The 18388-nt window shown below is 38.3% G+C and overlaps 1 protein-coding gene across 2 annotated transcripts in view; it reads left to right on the top strand.

Moving 5' to 3' along the window:
- Positions 1-18388, top strand: part of LOC129732403 (uncharacterized) — a 596785-nt gene that overhangs the window by 556408 nt on the left and 21989 nt on the right. For both annotated transcript variants that reach the window (XM_055693256.1, XM_055693257.1), the window contains exons 22-24: positions 4884-5013; positions 16794-16929; positions 17028-17678. In XM_055693256.1, coding sequence (XP_055549231.1) covers positions 4884-5013; positions 16794-16929; positions 17028-17678 — 917 coding nt within the window. The remainder of the gene's footprint in view (positions 1-4883; positions 5014-16793; positions 16930-17027; positions 17679-18388) is intronic.

Here is an 18388-nt window from a genome sequence, read left to right as displayed (position 1 = left end):
ATCATAAAATATGCGATAAAATAGTTGATTCGTTAAGCAAAAACTCTGGAAAATTTTTTAACAAAAAAATTGAGGTTATAGCATCAACTGCAATTTATTTTTTTTACAAAAGCTACATGTTTTCTGTTATGTGTAACTAATTATTGATAGTTTCATGAAATTATAGTTCATAAAACGAGGACCTGCTAAAATGGGACGGACTTGTCATGAGCGGCAGTATTCATTCATATTTATTATGAGATGGCATTTTGTTGCCTTTATCTAATAAATGAACGTATTAGAGTGGGGCGTCGTTATATGGAAACAATAAAACATGATATCGCATTGCCAAACCAATCTTTTTTTTTGTTCTGTTTGCGTAAATTCATCGGAAGTTGATTGGTTTTGACTCCGCTTGGCGCATTGCATTTCAAATTTGTATGATTTGTATGGAAAACCCTCTTTTTTGCAGTTTACATTCTAAAAAGTTAAAAATGGCTAGAACCATATGTTTCATAACTTCAAGAGTTTAGTCAGTTTTTTTTATGCTTAACAGATACGAATGAGCTAGAATGTCCCTTAAAATGCTATTACTGTTTGAAGTTGAGTATGTCGAATTAAAGGCTAAAAATAATTTCTTCTAACAACACTACCAGTATGCCGGCGTCAATAGAATTTCCATCAGAAGTAACCTCTGCAACGTATTGTTGGTCCTTCCTACGTCTAAAATCTTGACCTACATTTGTTTGCTTGATCCAGCTGCGTGTATAAACTCGATACGACAGGTTACTTCTGATAGAAATTCTACTGTACACTGGTAGTGTTGGCAAAAAGAATGATTTTCAGCAATTAATTCGACATACCGTTTTGACTCAAACTTCGAACAGTCTCAAACTTCGAACACTTCAGAATAATATTCGAATAATTATAGCTAGTGTAATAAAAAGTATGATTATTATATACCGTTTCGTTCCTTGGAATGTCCTCAACCCATTGAGGTATAACTGCTTACTATAGGGCCACTTCCAGCAAGTGCAAGAAGGTACATCATAGCCCAGTGTTCGAAATTAGATGCAGTACGGTACTCAGCTTTGAACAGCAATAGATATTTTGGGGCACCCTAGCTCTTCAGTGTCTTCGGCAAAGTTGTTAAGCATCTAAAACATTATACTTTGACGTAATGTAGTGCATTAATAAAGCATTACTGAGCTCTCTAGAAAGGAAAATGTAGAAACTACTTTTCTATACCTTTCCTATACGAATATGAAATGCAATATGCCAAAACACAGAACCAATCGACTTCCGCTAAGCATAGAATTGTTCAAGGTCTCAAATGGAAGCAAAAAAAGTTTGGTTCTGGAAAATCGATCATTTTACCCCACCCTAGAACGTATACGAAAATAAGGAAACCATCATATCTAGCGTGCAGAAAAAAATGAAAAGAAATCTTTTAAGTTCACCTAATTGCTTGCCACAAAAAATGCTTTTTGGGAAATTTATCAATTTCTCGTCCTATAATTTCCAGGTGTTGTATTTCAGTCGAAGGGGATTTACTGCTGTTAAATTTCATATATGTGTGTGTTATCGCAGATCAACTCTGGTCCATGAACCTTGTTGGTCCATGAGGTTTGTAACTATAACAATAACCACCTGTGTGTCGATGAAACTTCATCACTTATCGCCAGGTACAGGTTGCTGCCACAAAATTTCACTACACATCGCATTATTCATAAAAGTTTTCCGCGATTTGTCGGGTTATTATAACAAAAACATTCCAATTCCATTGAATTTTACGACAACCAAATTCATGACTAAAACGACAAAAACTAAAACAAACCGACGCCATGTTGCCAATCATGTTGGTTACACGGTTACACGACATTTGACGGGCGGATCCTGCCTGATTTCCATGTCCATTGCATTACAAAAAAAACGATCCGGAAGTTGTTCTTCGTAGCCTTCGTGTTTATAACACGATCCGCACGTCCAATATGTTTATCTTTTTTTTGTTTCCTTCGAAATTCAATCATTCAGAAACGTTTGAGTGAAACATCTCACACGCGGCTGAAATATTTCAATGTGGTCACCGGAACAAACTTTAGTAATGCTGTAGTAACTGTTATAGACCTTTTTACGTACGAATGTGTTAGTGCTACTAGTTGAGGAAAATATTTACAAATATCTTTTTTTGTTTACAATGCTATGTTTTTGGCAGCTGGACGAATAATCAGTTGAACACTCATTATATGCTTTAAACTTGTTTCTGAATGATTTTTTTCACTCTTGATCAGAAATCGGAAGCTGCTGAATATAATCGACCAAAAATGTTAAAAAGTGATAAAAGTCGAAGCAACGAGATGCGATGATTTACAGTTTGGAAGAAACAAAAGCAACTTTACACGGGTTTACACGTTTCCTAGTGTGCGTAGGTGAAAAGTCACTTATCGCTATAGGCTGACCAGATTTTTTTGTGGGGGAAACGGAAGATTGATTTTTGATCTTTTTTACTAACCAAAGTTACACATACCTACAAATTTTTGTGTTTTCACTTGCCTCAATTTTTCACTTCGCCTAGAACTGTAAACTATGCTCAATGGGTGAAAAATAAAACTTCAATCACCTTTTTAGTTCGCACTCGTTGCTTTTACGACCCGTTTGTCACAGACATTTTAGATGAAAACGAGCCTTGAATACTTAGGCGCTGCCGATTAAGTGGTGGTTCTGGTATCGAATTTACTTCTCGTTAAACTTGAATATCGCTACAGAAAGCCAAATCACCATTAAGTACATAAACATTAACAACACTTCAACTGTTAGCTGCATCGCACTTTGAAATCAACATTTTTGTTCATTGGTTGAACACCAGCACTTCCCCCTCAATGTTCTGATCGTAACATGACATTCTTTATTGAAAACGGACCGGAAAATGTATTCCATTTATTTTCAAAATATGATCATCAGAAAAATTGCATGGATGCAGGTTTTATTCAAAATGAGTAAAGTTTTATTCATTTTCTGACGAAAAGCATTACTAATAATGGGTAAAATTATATCTATTCTTTGACATTTGATCGATATACCTGAGCCATTGACATTCCTACACCAAGTAAGAGTGAACTCATGTCCTGGGCTCAAACTCATTTGTGCCCGCTGTCAGCTGTCAGATAAAGGTGTATGAAAAGTAGCGGTGATATACTATCTCGTTTACACATACGTTGAGATGTTGAGAGTCCTTGAAACATGGCACGTCGCCATAGGGGTGGAAGTACTCATTCATCAGTAAATCAAGTGTACCCAATAAATGGGACCCCCTTTTTGGCGAAGTGGTTGAAAATTTACGAATTAACCCTCTAGTGCTCAGTGTCGCTCAGTTGAACCTCTGAAAAGCTGCAATAAGAACTTAAAAAATGTTTATGAAGTTTCAAAGTGATTTTTTCGAAGTCCGTATAAAAACTAGTTTGGGCACTAGAGGGTTAATGGGTTTTTTCGTCTTACCGTGATTTTTGGAAATAAAGTCATGAAGTTTGTCATGTATAAGATCGAAAAGTTACTCAAAAAATAATCATGGCTGTCATTGTCTCAACTTGCAAATATGACTTTCCGTCAGTACACATACACGCAAAAGTTGGACTGTGCGTAACCACATCAATATTGGGTCTTTTCAGAGCATCTTTTGTACTGTTTCGGAACCAGTACAACCAATGTGTGTTGTTTATAACGCATTTGGTGCTCTAGCGAATGTTCAATGTATTGGACAGCTCAAAATCAAAACATTTTTGAAGTATTAACCGGTGCTAGTATTGCCATGATGATTCGTACTAGTATTGGTAATATTTTCCAGAATTCTGCTACCGTAAAAGCAGTGCAAGCAGTAATCAATACTGATGGTACTGACTAGGTTAACGCAAATATGAACTGATCGATTCACTATCATGAATCCGGTCATTCAAAAACATCATCGAATCAATAACAATTAAAAAGACATTGGATCTGTTTAAAACATTTTGCTTTTAACGACGACTCTGGTTTTATTCATATGCAATCGGTTCCACATTACTGGCACCAGCGTCGGTAGATTCTGTTGCAACGAGGCTCGCTATTGGCTGTTTCGGTTGCTGACGGTGATTAGGGATGCACGAGCATTTGATACGCACCGACTCGCGAAAGTAACCAGCGGTGTTTTGAGCGTCCCAAAACTGATCGTTTGCTAAAAACCGAAGTCTACCGAAACACTACGATTTTGTGTGTATTATACATATTCTGATTTCGATCTCTGTCAATGTATTCATTACGCAACTGTTGCGTTATCCTCTTGACACATTTGTTGTGCAAAGCCAGAGCATTTAATGCGCGTTTTGAGAGGGCACATCGGTTGATGTAAGCTTGAACTTTTGCGTGTACTATTTACAATAGAGAACGTCTTTTCCAGTGACGCGGTACTCCCAGGAAGGCACAAAATGTACTCAGCTACTTTCACAAATTTCTGGCTGCTTCGAACATTTTGCCCCATTTTGGAAAATATTCAAGCCCAACGGTTCGTCAGCCTTTGTTAACTTCAAGTGTATTAATTTTTTTTTTCCTCAAATTGAGCCCATCCCGGTTGTTTTATAACATTATCACCTAAAGTTAGTTTCAATACCCCATTTAGTTCCATTTACTCTCCTTCGCGCCCGACTATGATCGAAATAGTAATCCCGTCCAACTGGTGAACTCACCAACATGAATGAGTTGCACTATGGCAATATTTCACTAAATAAATTCTCTCTTTAATCGTTCACGGTTTATGAGCTGACAGCACCTGAAGCGAATCTGATGCGTCATGCAAATTAAATCGCGCTTGACAAAAGTTATTGCTAGTTTTAAAACACTGTTTTTCTCTGTTTTCCTTCCTTTGAACTTTCCAGGATAGGATTGCTGTACCGGACCGCTATGCTGTTCGTGTCCAATGTGCTGTGCCACTCGTTCTACCTGGTTTACCTGAACACCGAGAGCCTGCTCAGTGGGTACGCCTTCAGTGCTAGCAGTATTATTATGGTAAGTACGCAGGATGTTTCACACCTATATTTACCGGACCGCCGGTTTGACAGAGTTATCAATGGCAAAAAATATGATAATTTAGGTAGAGTACTGGTCGGGTAGAAATGTGAAAGGTCCTCAGTAGCAATTTGTTTTCTCTGCAACTTGTTAGCTCGTTTTTTTTTGTTATTTTTAACTGCGAGGATAGAAATTCTGAGAAGAAATACATTTCTTAATAAAGTCTTTTCCGTATAAAACCAACCGTGAAAGTCAGGTTGTAATCGTGAATACGCCGATTTTGAACCTATGCTCTATAATCAGAGTTGAAAGAAGCTAACTCATCAGTAACATTTTGATCCTTTGAACTGCCATCTTTGAAATTCTTCGAGAAAGTTCAAGCATTCCACTCTCGAAACTTGCACCAATGTATCACTGGTGTTCATCGTTACCCAGTGTAATTTTTTTGGATATGATTTTCCTCTTTAGAAAAAGTACCATTTTCCAAATTGAATAGCTGAAAGCATCATTTGCTGGCCTTCCACGTTCCTAGAAGCAGTCGAAACTCTTCCTCTCGCATCGACAAGAAAATACTGCGCACAGTATGGCTTGAAGGGGAAACTAAAAAAAACCCTACCAAATCCTCACTTGTGATTGAGACATAGAAACGTTGTTAGCATTCAAAGCAGAACCAAGCTCAGCGCATTGCTTGCTTGATTCCCCCGTTATGCAATTTCCGGCTTCGCCTTTCCCGTTTGGCGAACCGAAGTTGTGATTTGGATAGCTGATAGGGTTGTAGCGGAACAACTACCCTAACCTCTTGTAAATAAACTAGTAGGAATCGAACGACTCGAGCAAAAATCCAGTCTCTCACATTACTTCCGAAGTCTCATCTGTTTCTTAGACCGGTTTATTACAAGCTTAAAGATGTTGCATCAGCAGCGCCATCATCATAATCATCCTCGTTCCCGACTCAATTGGTGGTGTTCTATTTATAGAAACCAACGAGAAAATCTGCGCTCCACGTCGGTCGGCACAAGACTTGTCTGCACATATTCAGCAACTCTCGGTACGGTACCTGTCGGTTAAAATGGAAATTTTAATACGATAATATCCACGTACCGAGCGATTTCAGAGAATAATGATCCCCAGGAGGCAAGTTGAGTGCCTATTCCTTCTGCCAGTTAAATAATACTCTTTTAATCCCGAAACGGTTCTTAATCTTGAATTCATGATTCTGTTTTTTTAATCCTTTCGATTATCACATGAACGAATTGTAGTTAAACATTGAACTGTGTGAATTTCATCCTTAAAAAACTTCTTTTCTGAATCGTCTATTTTAATTGAATTCACATATGCAAGAAATTAAGATTGATTTCATTGAATTTTGATGTACGGTTGAATAGATTGTTTACTGAACGAATGCTCGAATATAACAAAAGCGAACTAATGCAAGGAAACCATAGCAGAGTGTATTCACTGAGCTTTTTTGCTTCTAGCGCATGTTGAGCTTCACTGACCTATATGAGTCGTTGCGGAACAGAGTGGTCTAAAGACCATTTTTTTCAAAAATGAGTTTTCTGCATGAACCGCATCTACTCAAGAAGCTGAAGATGGGAGATTAAGAAAATTTCGATAAATCGAACTTTAAAGCTGATTTAAACCGTGTTAAAATTTCGCCCGAAACAGAATGGCCATTCTGTTTCGGGACAGAGTGGTCTATGTACATAAATCGGTGTAATACTATCATGTAACACGTAACATGTAGCATATTACATGTGGTGGGCGTGCGACCAGACCGAACCAAGCGCCACATTTTTGAAAATGGAGTTATTAACACTAGTGGACGTGAAAACCAATAATCGATCTTTCATGAAAAAGCGCTATCATTAGAACAGTTTATAATTATATTATAACAAAATTTTTTTGCAGCAGCTTGCAGAAAACATACGGGGAGATCAAACTTTAAACACCGATTACTCGAAATAATGTTTTTGGCGCTTGGTTCGGTCTGGTCGCACGCCGACCATGTGATAAGTAACATGTCACTTGTTCTGTATATGTCACACGTAATATAACATATTACACGTAATGTAACACGAAAAATGTAACATGTAAAATATTATGTAATATGTAACATGTTGTGTTACATGTAATGTTACACGTGACATTTTACATGTGACATTAGGGTGGGACAAAAAACAAATGTTAGCTCCCATGCACTTTTCGTGTTCCTTATACTGCCGGTAACCGCAAGTCAGTCCCATCTGTAATTTTGTCAATTTTGAGTTAGCATCTTTTTTTGGCCTAGCTTTGAGTATATTTTCAGATGTACCGATAAAAAATAGTGGTTTGTTCAACAAAAGTGGAAATCAATACCAAGTCGAATTGTCACATTAGGCAAAGTAACCGCAAGTCAGTCCCAGAAGAAAAATAACCGAAAGTCAGTCCCGATTTACAAAAAAAACATGCATAATACAACAGTAAAATGAATGGGGAGTAAAAGGGAGTTTGATGCGACCGTTAAGATGAAAATAAGTTATCTAGTAATAATTATCACTTATTGGGATTATTTTTTAGTTTAACCCTCTAGTGCCCAAGTTAGTTTTTAGACTTCGGTAAAATCACTAGGAATCATTATAAACACTTTTCAAGTATTTAATGAAGCTTTTTAGAGGTTTGACTGAAGCCCGCCAAATTGCGGCATTGGGCACTAGAGGGTTAAATTGGTGATGAATTTATGTGGAGCAATTTTCTGCTATTACGAATTCAAGTCAATTTTTTTTTCTTGGTTCGTTTCTTCGTGGATCTATCCGCAAAATCTTGAGTATCGAAAAAACTTCCATCAGAATCCATGGAATCGTTCCAAGAAATCTCCAAAGGTGATCCTCGAACCTCAAATGGATTTGGATCATCTTGACATTTGTTGTCGGATGAACCAACTGCAGTCCCGGCTTCAGTTTCTTTATCAGAGTCCTCATCGGATTAGCTTTCATCGGTTCCGTACATCATGAGATTTTCCAAAGTCGACATTTCTTAAAAGGTTCTCATGGACATACACTTCCTAACAGCGAAGGAATGACAGTTTTCCACGGCAACGAATAACAACACGTCAACACGCACTATAGCTTCAAGATGGCAATGTGACTGACTTGCGGTTACTTTTCTCTTCGGTGTAGAATGTAACGGCAAGTCAGTCATACTCAAGGTTTTTAATCATAAAATCAATTATATCAATGGTTTTTACAACGTAATTAGTGCGGGCTAGTATGCAAACTATATTTTAGCATGAATGTTGTCAAAATAATTCATCATAAATAAGTGATAACTGAGCGTGAATGAAATATCTTTCAAAGCTGTTTTCTCGTTTTAACATTTTTACAGATGGGACTGACTTGCGGTTACCGGCAGTATAGGTCCCATAACATCTGTGTAACTTTTCAGATCGATCGGTGAAACGCCCGATTTGCGCCCGATTTTTAAACTTCCCATACGATTTTATATACGCAAATCCACTTTTTCAAAACTTATTTTCTATAAATGTCCAGTTGCCTCCTAAAAATATATGAATACATGATATTTGTAGGAAATTTTCCTGGGAAAAACTCTTCTGAAGACCGTAAGACGCTACGATGCTTGTAGAAACAGCTATTCTCCCCAAACTGATTGAATGTCTGGCGAACGGCTCACCATTGAAATTTTCCAGCAACACTGCTACAGCATGCTGTTATTGCAAACTTGCTTAAGGATGAGAAATAATTTCGCGTGGAATTAATTTTCAAAGTGTGATTTTTGCTCATAGTATCTTCGGGGAAGCCTTCAAAATAAATTTAAGCGATATCATTGCTTATCACATGGTTGAATTTGCAACCGCAGCATGCTGCAGCAGTTAAATTCAATGGTGAGCCGTTCGTCAGATATTCAATCAGTCTGGGGTGAATATCTTTTTTCACAAGCAAGGTAGCGCTATGCAGTCTTCAGAAGAGTTTTTCCCTGGAAAATTTCCTATAAATATCATGTATTGATATATTTTTAGGAGCCAACTGGACATCTGTATAGAAAAAGTTTTGAAAAGTGGTTTTTCCCATATAAAATCGTATGAAAGCTTTAAAAATCGGGCGCAAATCGGGTGTTCCACCGATCGATCTGAAAAGTTACACAGTTGTTATAGGACCCATAAGGAACACGAAAAGTGCATGGGAGCGAAAAAATGACACCATTGCTTTTTTCCCATATATCACCAATTTTTTCTGCTGTCTGCAATCGTAAATTCAAAATGGCAGCGGGTATCGAGTTTATGTCTTTCTCCTACAAGTGTATAGCAACGATTTTAAAATTCAAACGTTTAAAATGAGATTCAAAGTGCTGCATTTTCTGCATGTATGTGTAGAATTTTCTCATGATCTCTGGATCATGGAAGTCTTTTGTTGCTACCATGCTGTTGAATATTATTATGATTGAAGTTCAAGTTTGAAAATTGAATTTAAAGCGAAATTACTTACGAATTGCTATTATCTCAATAATTTATGGACCGGCTCGATCGAAATTGATGTTAAAGGAACGGACAGTTTTTAAAACTCTTGACAATTGTTACAAAGAGGGACCTCATCCAAATACTGTTTTTGGGAATATGTAAACTATTAAAGAGATAACAGAAGTCGTTATACTATCTCCTGAAAGGTACTGAATATGCCTTTCATACGCAATTACAATTGTTGAAATTTGTTTTTGTAACTTGAACATACGATGATGCACCTAAATCCCTGAGAGTGACAGTAAATTTAAAAGTGCTGGTAAAAACGGTTTGTTTTACAAAATATCGGATAAATTTTGCTAAGTTTTCTATGTATCCGTTGTTAGTCGAAGACTAGGTGACTGCGTATTGTTTATTTCTTCTATGATATTGTGGAAATTCGGTACCTATTTAATCCGTACATTACCTTTGTAAAATAAATAACGGAAAAAATACACTGCTTAGTTACGAAGATGTTTTAGTATAAAGTTATTTAGTAGTCTAGCTACATTATTACATTGAAGTATAACTAATACGCAACTAATATGAGCCATAGCCATAGCATAATATATTATACCACTCTCTGAAGTTTGCCAAACTGATCAAACTGATGATTTTCTGTATGTGTGTGTTTCTTCATATGAGTATGTTACGCTCGACAATTTGACTCATTTTTCGTAAAGACGGCTGAACCAGATTTTACAGCTTAAGCGTGCTACAAACATTCTGGTAGCCCCACAGCACTGAACAGATTTAAGGTTCTAAGGAACCAGAGACGAAACCTTGTGAGGAAAGGGACGCACATATTCACCTAATTTAATCACACTTATACCATTTATACCAGCTTTAGTGGTGGTAGCTGCTTTCTCCGGGAGAATTCTCTGTTCTCTTCGGTACTGGTATAGAAAAAGTAACTAATCGTACAGTACTACCCGGATACTCGGAAGATTTGTTAGATATTAGGTGCGCAACTAAATTCTCACTGTTTTCTTCTATAAAAATCATTCAAAGTATTGCGTAAGTATTGCCAATCGCTACCTACAACTTTGTACCATCTTTCTGACAGAGCTCAAATACTGTTGCGATAAAAATGTTCGTCTTTTGCGACTTTCTACGAATCAATCCATTTTGCGATGTCTTCATATAAGCAGAACTGCTGGTTATATGCCTCCGTACGGAACAAGTATAACCAATTTTTATGCAATATCAGAACGCGGATCTTGCATGTTTTAGCTTCATATTTGAATGTGTTTATGCAAGTTGTAACAACTTTAGCAATATGAGGCAGAGCGTTGTCATGTATGTCATGTATGTGTCAAGTGTCGGTATATGATACATATTCTGATTTCATTATACGGCAATGTATTCGCAGTACAATATAAAGTATAAAGAACTGCTCGAAATACCTTCAATGACAACTCCTCCATGTACGGTATATGTAAGAAATCGAAGGACAACAATAAACATTTTTTTTTAATCACATTTTGCTCAGGAAATTGCACTCTTTCAGGGCATCTTCAGCGGTGGTCTGTTTTTGGAACAATTTTATACTGGATTTACACCAGTAAAACTTGAATAGAACTACACAGTAAAAAAAATTCACATTACTTTAACTGCACATAAATGGAGCATTGGAAACCATGTAATATTCCATGTGGTATTATATTCACATGCGAAATAAATGAATATATTGTGAATTTGCATACATATTTATATTCGAAGATTTAAGTTTATATCAATTAACGTACAAATTTACATAGTTTAAAACGATTCTGTATTGTGCATTATAACGGTGTGAAATTGCATATGTTTTTCACTTTATGTGTTATAAACCGTTATGTGCTTTCATTTGTATTAGTTGTAAATTTCATTTTTTATTACTGTGTATCTAATATAGACCAACTTCGCGTTTCTCGCACCGGTGATGTATATCTTGTTGTTTTAAACCGCTGACATCTGTCACCCGTTAACAGTTCAATACCAAATGCTATCAGTTTTCTATGAGACTCGCTATCCGCGGAGCGCTCAATATTCAACAAACGGAAATTCGATAATTTTTACGCACATTAAACGATTACTTTGGCAAGACACTTTATATCCACAAGACTATGGATTTTACGGTTTGAGTTTAACGTCAGTGACATTTTTCAGGAAGGATTGGTACCTATGATCAAAAAATAACTGCGGCAAGTAGGGCTTCGGAGGATAGCGAAAAATATTTGATCGCGGAGATATTAGTCTTCCGTTTTCGTTCCTCCAATTTCTTAAATCTTAAAATCTTGCCGTTCTTTAAACTTGGGCTCGTTTCTGAGGATATTGTAACAAGCCTGCATTTGAAAGTTTTCAGTTCAGTGTCTTCGGGGAACATTTTTCTGCTTCTTGAGACTGATCGATGTTGGTAGTCCCACTATAATTAAGGCAGTAAACGAAGGCTAGATAGCCAACGTATTTGCCTTCCTGATGGTTGATGGTTGCAAAAAAAAACAGTTAAACCTGGGCGTGATCCTTTACGGCTTTTCAGAAATCTCCCTTTTGCTAGTCGGTTTCCTTGATGGAATCTTTAGTTATTCTCAGCCAAGAATGTCAAAACTGTTCATTTTCCTCTTCGGAAAAGCCACAAAAATGATTTGTGAAATCGATGTGAAAAATCTTTGTTTTGTTTATCCCACAACGCCTGCAAAACTTATATGGAAATACCTATAAATGCGGTATTCAATTAAAATATGACATTTTACCCACCAATTGGTAGCGTGCAACGTGTTTTAGAACGATCTATTTCTTGTTCCAAAAAGTGTCAAAAATAGATCAAAACGTATACCAGTTTCAAAATTTTTCAGTTTAGATCTGGTATGAAACAAAATTCACAACACCAGTGCAGCAGTGAGTTTGAGTTTGTTCCATAAAAAAATAGAACAAAACAACGATTTGGACCACCGCTGAAGATGCCCTCAGCTGATATATAAAATCAGCAAACTGTGTAACACTCTGGGACCCAATTGAAGTTGATAAACTTCCTAAGTGATGATTTCGTTCGGTTTCAATAGATCATCATTAATAACACTGACTGGCAGTGTGTATATTTAGCCGAGCCGACGACGTAGAGGCTTGGCTTGGCAGAGCCCATGCACTTTTTTTCCTTTGAATTGTTGCAATGAATCCATTTTTTATCAGTTATCGCGATGTCATGATGAAAGCCCTTCCTTTTTGTCACTGACGCAATTACTCACATGCAAAAAAGCGACGCTAAACTTCCCTTGGCTTCAACTCAAAAGGAACTCAATTGAATCATTTCCAGAGCATACAATCATTTTAAAACAGTTTGAGGGAGAAGTTAGTAAGTTGTTAAGCAAGCTGTCCTTGCGTTTATCATGGAGCAATTACTCCAATTCAGTCTCTTCGAAGATTTTTAGCCTTATTTCACGCGGGCAGTCGTTAACATCGAAATTACCGTCTAGGAAATAGTCACGGTACGTGTTTTACTCAGGGCAGTATTTCCGTAAACTTTTTTCAACTCTCGATGCGCTTGAGCTGCTGTTTTCTTTGAATGAAATGAGAATAATTTTCACACTTCCCGCAAATGACGATTATTTGGCACAATTTTCTCACAACCTTATGTATGTCAAAATCGACCAACACTTACTGCTAGCGCCATCTATTGACAAGTAGCAAAAACTTAGTTGTGCACCTGGTATTTATTTTTTTATAACTTTCATTGTCGTCACCGGTCTAGGGCCGAACGAATTATAGATGCCCAGCTTCTTCTGTTTTGAGCAGCCGTTCTCCAGTCTCCTCGTACACCAGCAGATCGTACATCTTCTTCCACCACGCACATCCACCGCGTGCGAGGCTTACCACGAAGTCGACGGCCTCTTCCTGGTTCTCTACTGAAGATAGTTAGATCAGCATGTTTGTATACCTGGTACAACTCTTGATTCATGCGTCTGCGCCACACTGCATCTTCCAGTTTACCGCCAAGTATCGTTCGCAGAACTCTACGCTCAAAAACTCCGAGCACTCGTCGATCAGCTTCCTTTAGCTTCATGTCCGTAAAGGGCCACCGGGAGTATCAGCATCCTGTACAGCGCTAGTTTTGTGCGAGTTTGCAAACTACGGGACCTTTTTTTCCCTGTAGGGGCCTATGACCACTATGGGTATCAGTGATAGTCGCTCCCAGACTTTGCATTTCACCCCAAGAAGGTATGACTAACTACGGGACCTTAGCTGGTTACGTAGTCCCTAGAAGGCCCTGTTCGCAGCTGCAACTCGTCGTTTCACTTCACGGCTCATATCTTTGTCACATGTCACAAGCGTACCAAGATAAACGAATTCGTCAACCACAATCCCATCAATTAAAAAGTATTATTATGCTATATCGGTTAATAAGTTAAAGTGTGTCTCGTCAGGTAAGCACCATTCGCTCTGTGCTAATTCGAGTTCTGAACTGCTCTCCGTTTTCAGCTCTACATCTGACGACCAACACCAAATCGCAGTAGGGGTTCCCCCTCTACGACAATATCAAGTCGTACAAGAGGATAGCAGCAAGACGAGATTCCCCCCGGACGCAGTTTTCACTGTGTATTACCAGAATATTAGAGGCTTACGCACAAAAACGCACTATCTGCGATTACATCTCTCCAGTTGCGATTACGAGGCTGTGGTTTTGACAGAAACCTGGCTCCTACCGGATAGTCAGGATTTTGAACTATCCACAGATTATCAAATCTTCCGATGTGAACGCAATGAGGCTTCAAGTCATCTAACCAGGGGAGGTGGTACGCCCCTGTTGTGTTAGTCGTCAAAAACTGCGATCTTATCTTCTTGATCAACTTTCTCAGCACGGTAGGCTAGAACGGTGATTCATTGGATGTCATCACTATCAGATTCTAAGCCACGTCCCTCTTCACCGATACGCAATCAAGTTTACTCAATCTAAATTTATTTTGCAAAAGCATTCGACACGATACCTCACGTGCGTGCCTGCGACAATCTAGTGTTAGGAGTGTTAGGTCTCCTGATTGACTGGTTGAATGGATCCGTTCTTACTTAATCAATCGATACACTTTCGTGAAGTTACATTTAACTTGTTCGGAATCCTTCTCGATTACCTCGGGCGTTCCACAAGGCAGTGTCCTAGGTCCGCTGAGCTTCGTGTTGTTCGTGAACGATTTGTGCCCGTATATCATGTTTCAAGCAGTTGTTACAGCCGATTAGAAGACCTCACTCTGACTCTTCAACGTGACATAGACATACTTCAGTGGTGCGAAAAAAAAGAATGAGAATTAATGCCAAGAAATGTAAATGATCTCATTCTCCCATCGCTGTAGCACCGTCAATCACCAGTACACCTGGAATCATCTTGGTTGGAACGTATCTCCTCCATCACTGATCTAGGGGTTACGCTACTCCGGTTCAACGACTGCTGTTCATGGATTTATCCCACGACACGCTTGATATTTTACGGATATCTAAGCTCGGAAGACACTTTACTACACTCTTATTCATAGCCTTCTCGAATACGCTGCTTCAATTTGTACTCCATTACATATTCCGCTCGTAATTAAAATTAAACGGATACAGAAGCATTTCATTTGGTTTGCACGTTGTTTATGGACTCCTTCAATTCATAGACTCCAGGTCAACTGATGTGGCAGCCAAACTAGTAACACGGTAACACCATTCTACCCACATAACTCTGGTGAACACAGGTGCACTCCAAAAGCTCAAACCTGTGCTCTTCACGACGAAATGTACTTTTGGGTCATCCGCATATATAAGTTTACATCCATCACCAGACAAAATACTAACATCATTGGAAAATGTTACAAAAAGCAACGGTCTCAAGTTACTTCCTTGAAGTACACAACTCAAATTACCAAACGGAGTTGAGATGCATGCTCTCAATCTCACCCAAAGTGGTTGATCACACAGCTATGAAGAAGCCTTTTCAACTTAACTGTCAGAGGCACCAAGCAGCTTAATTTTGCGCAATAGTATTCGATGATCAGTTCTGTCATATGCGGCTTTCCAATCCGTTTAAATCACGTCCACTTGGCGCTTTGCTTCCAGTTGTATAGAACAAGTATGCGTAAATTCCAACAAATTCGTGGTAACCGAACGTCCCGGCATGAAACCATGCTGGGCTATAGAAATAGAACGCTTCATTCCAGCTAGAAGACTTCGATTGACAATTTTTTCGAATAATTTTGATACAGCCGAGAGATTTGTAATAGTTAATGCTATCACTTTTATTTTCACCTTCATTCACGGAAACCAGAAATAACTGTTACCATATTTTCGGGAATTTACGCTGTTCAAAAGAGCTAAAAAACTAATGATATCTGTAATCAAATTTAATTAGGAAACAAAACAACATATAAGAACGGAGTAACTTTGATCACTCTACCTCTTTTTTGAATATGTGATATATAAACAGAAGGTCGAGTTCCGAATCGGAATGTAGCACCAAGGCTTTGCTTTGATATAAAACGCTCGTTGAGCTTCAGATTTGTCGTAATCTTCACTGCTTGTGTTTAGATATGTTTACATTGCTACTATTCAGGCATTTCCTACTATTAAAAGAATGTTTCATTTGAAAATATGAATTGAAAATAAAATGGGCAGCGGTTTTATTGCATACAAACAATTGGTTGCAGTAGATACAAAACAACAAGCTGCGATAGGTTGTTTATGTGGTTCTTAGATTAGTTCTCAAGATAAGGAAATATTCCACGTAAAATAGTTTTTGGTGATTTTTTACCCCCTTCTCTCTTCATGGACAATCGTTCAAACATATTCTGAAAATTTTGTATGAATCTTAAACATTATTCGCTAACATAAACTGTTCACGTGGAATGTGAATTATTTCTCAAATTTAATAACTCATTTTAGTCGTTTTAGATTGTTTAAATGTGTTAAAGCAGCAAAGTTCCACTGCAAATTCTTCAAAACAATGAAGTGAACAAAGTCATCCCGGAGTGATTACTTACGTAAAAATTTTAGAGCATCTTAAAAACAGCAAAATTTTAGCTAAGCTTCCACAATGCATACCAGTCCTCATTTTAAAAATATCAAACAATTTTGTATTCAGTATATTTTTGAAATAAGCGATTTAAAATTAAAATTAAAATAAAAATTGTTCAAAATCTACCCAGTTTACGGTGCAAAATTTCCTTCCCTTATATGTTGAAAATAAAACAACCAAAACCAGTTGTCATTATCATAGCTACCCTTTCAAACCCATGCACATGTCACAAACATACCACTAACCTTTGTCATCCTCTTTCCGCAGGGATTCTGCATCCTGTTTAGTTTCGTAATCAAGGCTGAAGTGAAGCACGATTCGGCGTCCACCAGTAGTAAATCTAGTTCCAAAAATAGCTTAGACGATAATTGTTGTTCGGGATCAATAAATAGTCCGTTAAGTTGTAAGTGTGCCCACTAATACTTATGAATATAGCGCAATGTATTCAAATAGTTCAGAAATAAATAGCATCAATTTTCCCTCCCGTGTCATTGTTTCTAGTTTATACTACCCAAGATTTAGATAAGGAAAATGAATGTATACCCTCTAGTGGAAAATCAACGAAAATCGCGCTGACAATACTGTCCTCCCCCTCCCAGCAGCAGCAGCAGCAACAACAGCAGCAGCAGCCGCTCCAAACTCTTCTGCCATCCCATATCACTACTATTGAACCATGCCTGCAAGGCGATGGCCATAGCATAGAGACTTATTTGGGTGGTAATATTTCGGTCGGGACAACCAGCGTTTGCAACATCATACCACACGAGTATGAAGCCGCTAAAACTCGTTGCTGCGATACAGTAATGGGACAGAGGTTTCGCCAGCCGACAGGTGCAACACCTCCGGGCGGTGGAAACCCGCTGGAGAACTCTAGTATTACATTACCGACAGCAGTGCCTCCCCCGTCTGGCAGCGTGATAGGTCAGTTCGACTGGCATCAGCATAGCCAGCAGCAACCGATCGAACAACCCCAGCCCCAGTCCATGGCGGGTCTCGTGGGCTGTGAGCTTCAGAATACTGCTGCTGGCGGTGTCACGAAGTGCTACATCACTCAGCAGCAGCAGCATCCACAGCAACAACAGCATCCGCTGCTGGAAACTAGTGACTTTGTCGGTGTCGGCGGGTTAGACATCCTAAAAGGAGTCGGGCAAGGTGAGTAATTGCAAATGCAGCTCAAGAGCATTAGTTTGATTTGTTTTGTTTTGTTTTTTTTTTTTTTCGAAGTAAGTAATTAGAGCAGAAGCAGAATTCACCAATTGGTGAAAATCGACCTGCCAAACCTAACCGTGCAGCATATTGACAGGTTGTAGATCATCATGCACCTCCATCGAACTTCATGAACGATGAAGGGAGCGCACGATGATTGGTAATGGGTTACAAGCATATGAGAGACTAAAAATTTCGAGAAGCAGTTTTTGGTGGCATGTATAATACTTACTTTTGGATTTGTTTTTTTTTTTTGTTCACAATTTTGTTTACTTTTATAAAGTTGAAAAAACGACATACTTTTGTGACAAGTTTCACAGTCTTATTCTACCGTCGGACTAAAAAAAACAGTTTCCTTTGGGTGAACTTGATCTCATTAGCACAGAATCTGGCGGAAGCACACTGGCGAAACGTACACAATTAGTCAACCTTTGCTACTTCCCCTGCACCCCACCGAACCACTTCTAACACCTTTGCGGTACAACCTAGCAAGAGCGCCCATTTCATGTTTCGCCGCACCGTTTGCGGTAAAACTTGTCGGTACATTCCAACCCCCCGAGCTCACTGTCGCTGCAGTTAAGCCTTCACTTTTCGCGTAACCAAAAACCTCGATTCTCTCGGTACTTTTTCTCTCTATCGTCCTCAAAAGTCTTCGC

This window comes from Wyeomyia smithii, chromosome 3 (assembly GCF_029784165.1).
Source record: "Wyeomyia smithii strain HCP4-BCI-WySm-NY-G18 chromosome 3, ASM2978416v1, whole genome shotgun sequence".
In the NCBI taxonomy this organism is placed as follows: domain Eukaryota; kingdom Metazoa; phylum Arthropoda; class Insecta; order Diptera; family Culicidae; genus Wyeomyia; species Wyeomyia smithii.
Note: the sequence above shows the minus strand (reverse complement) of the source record. Positions and strands in the feature narration are given on the sequence as shown.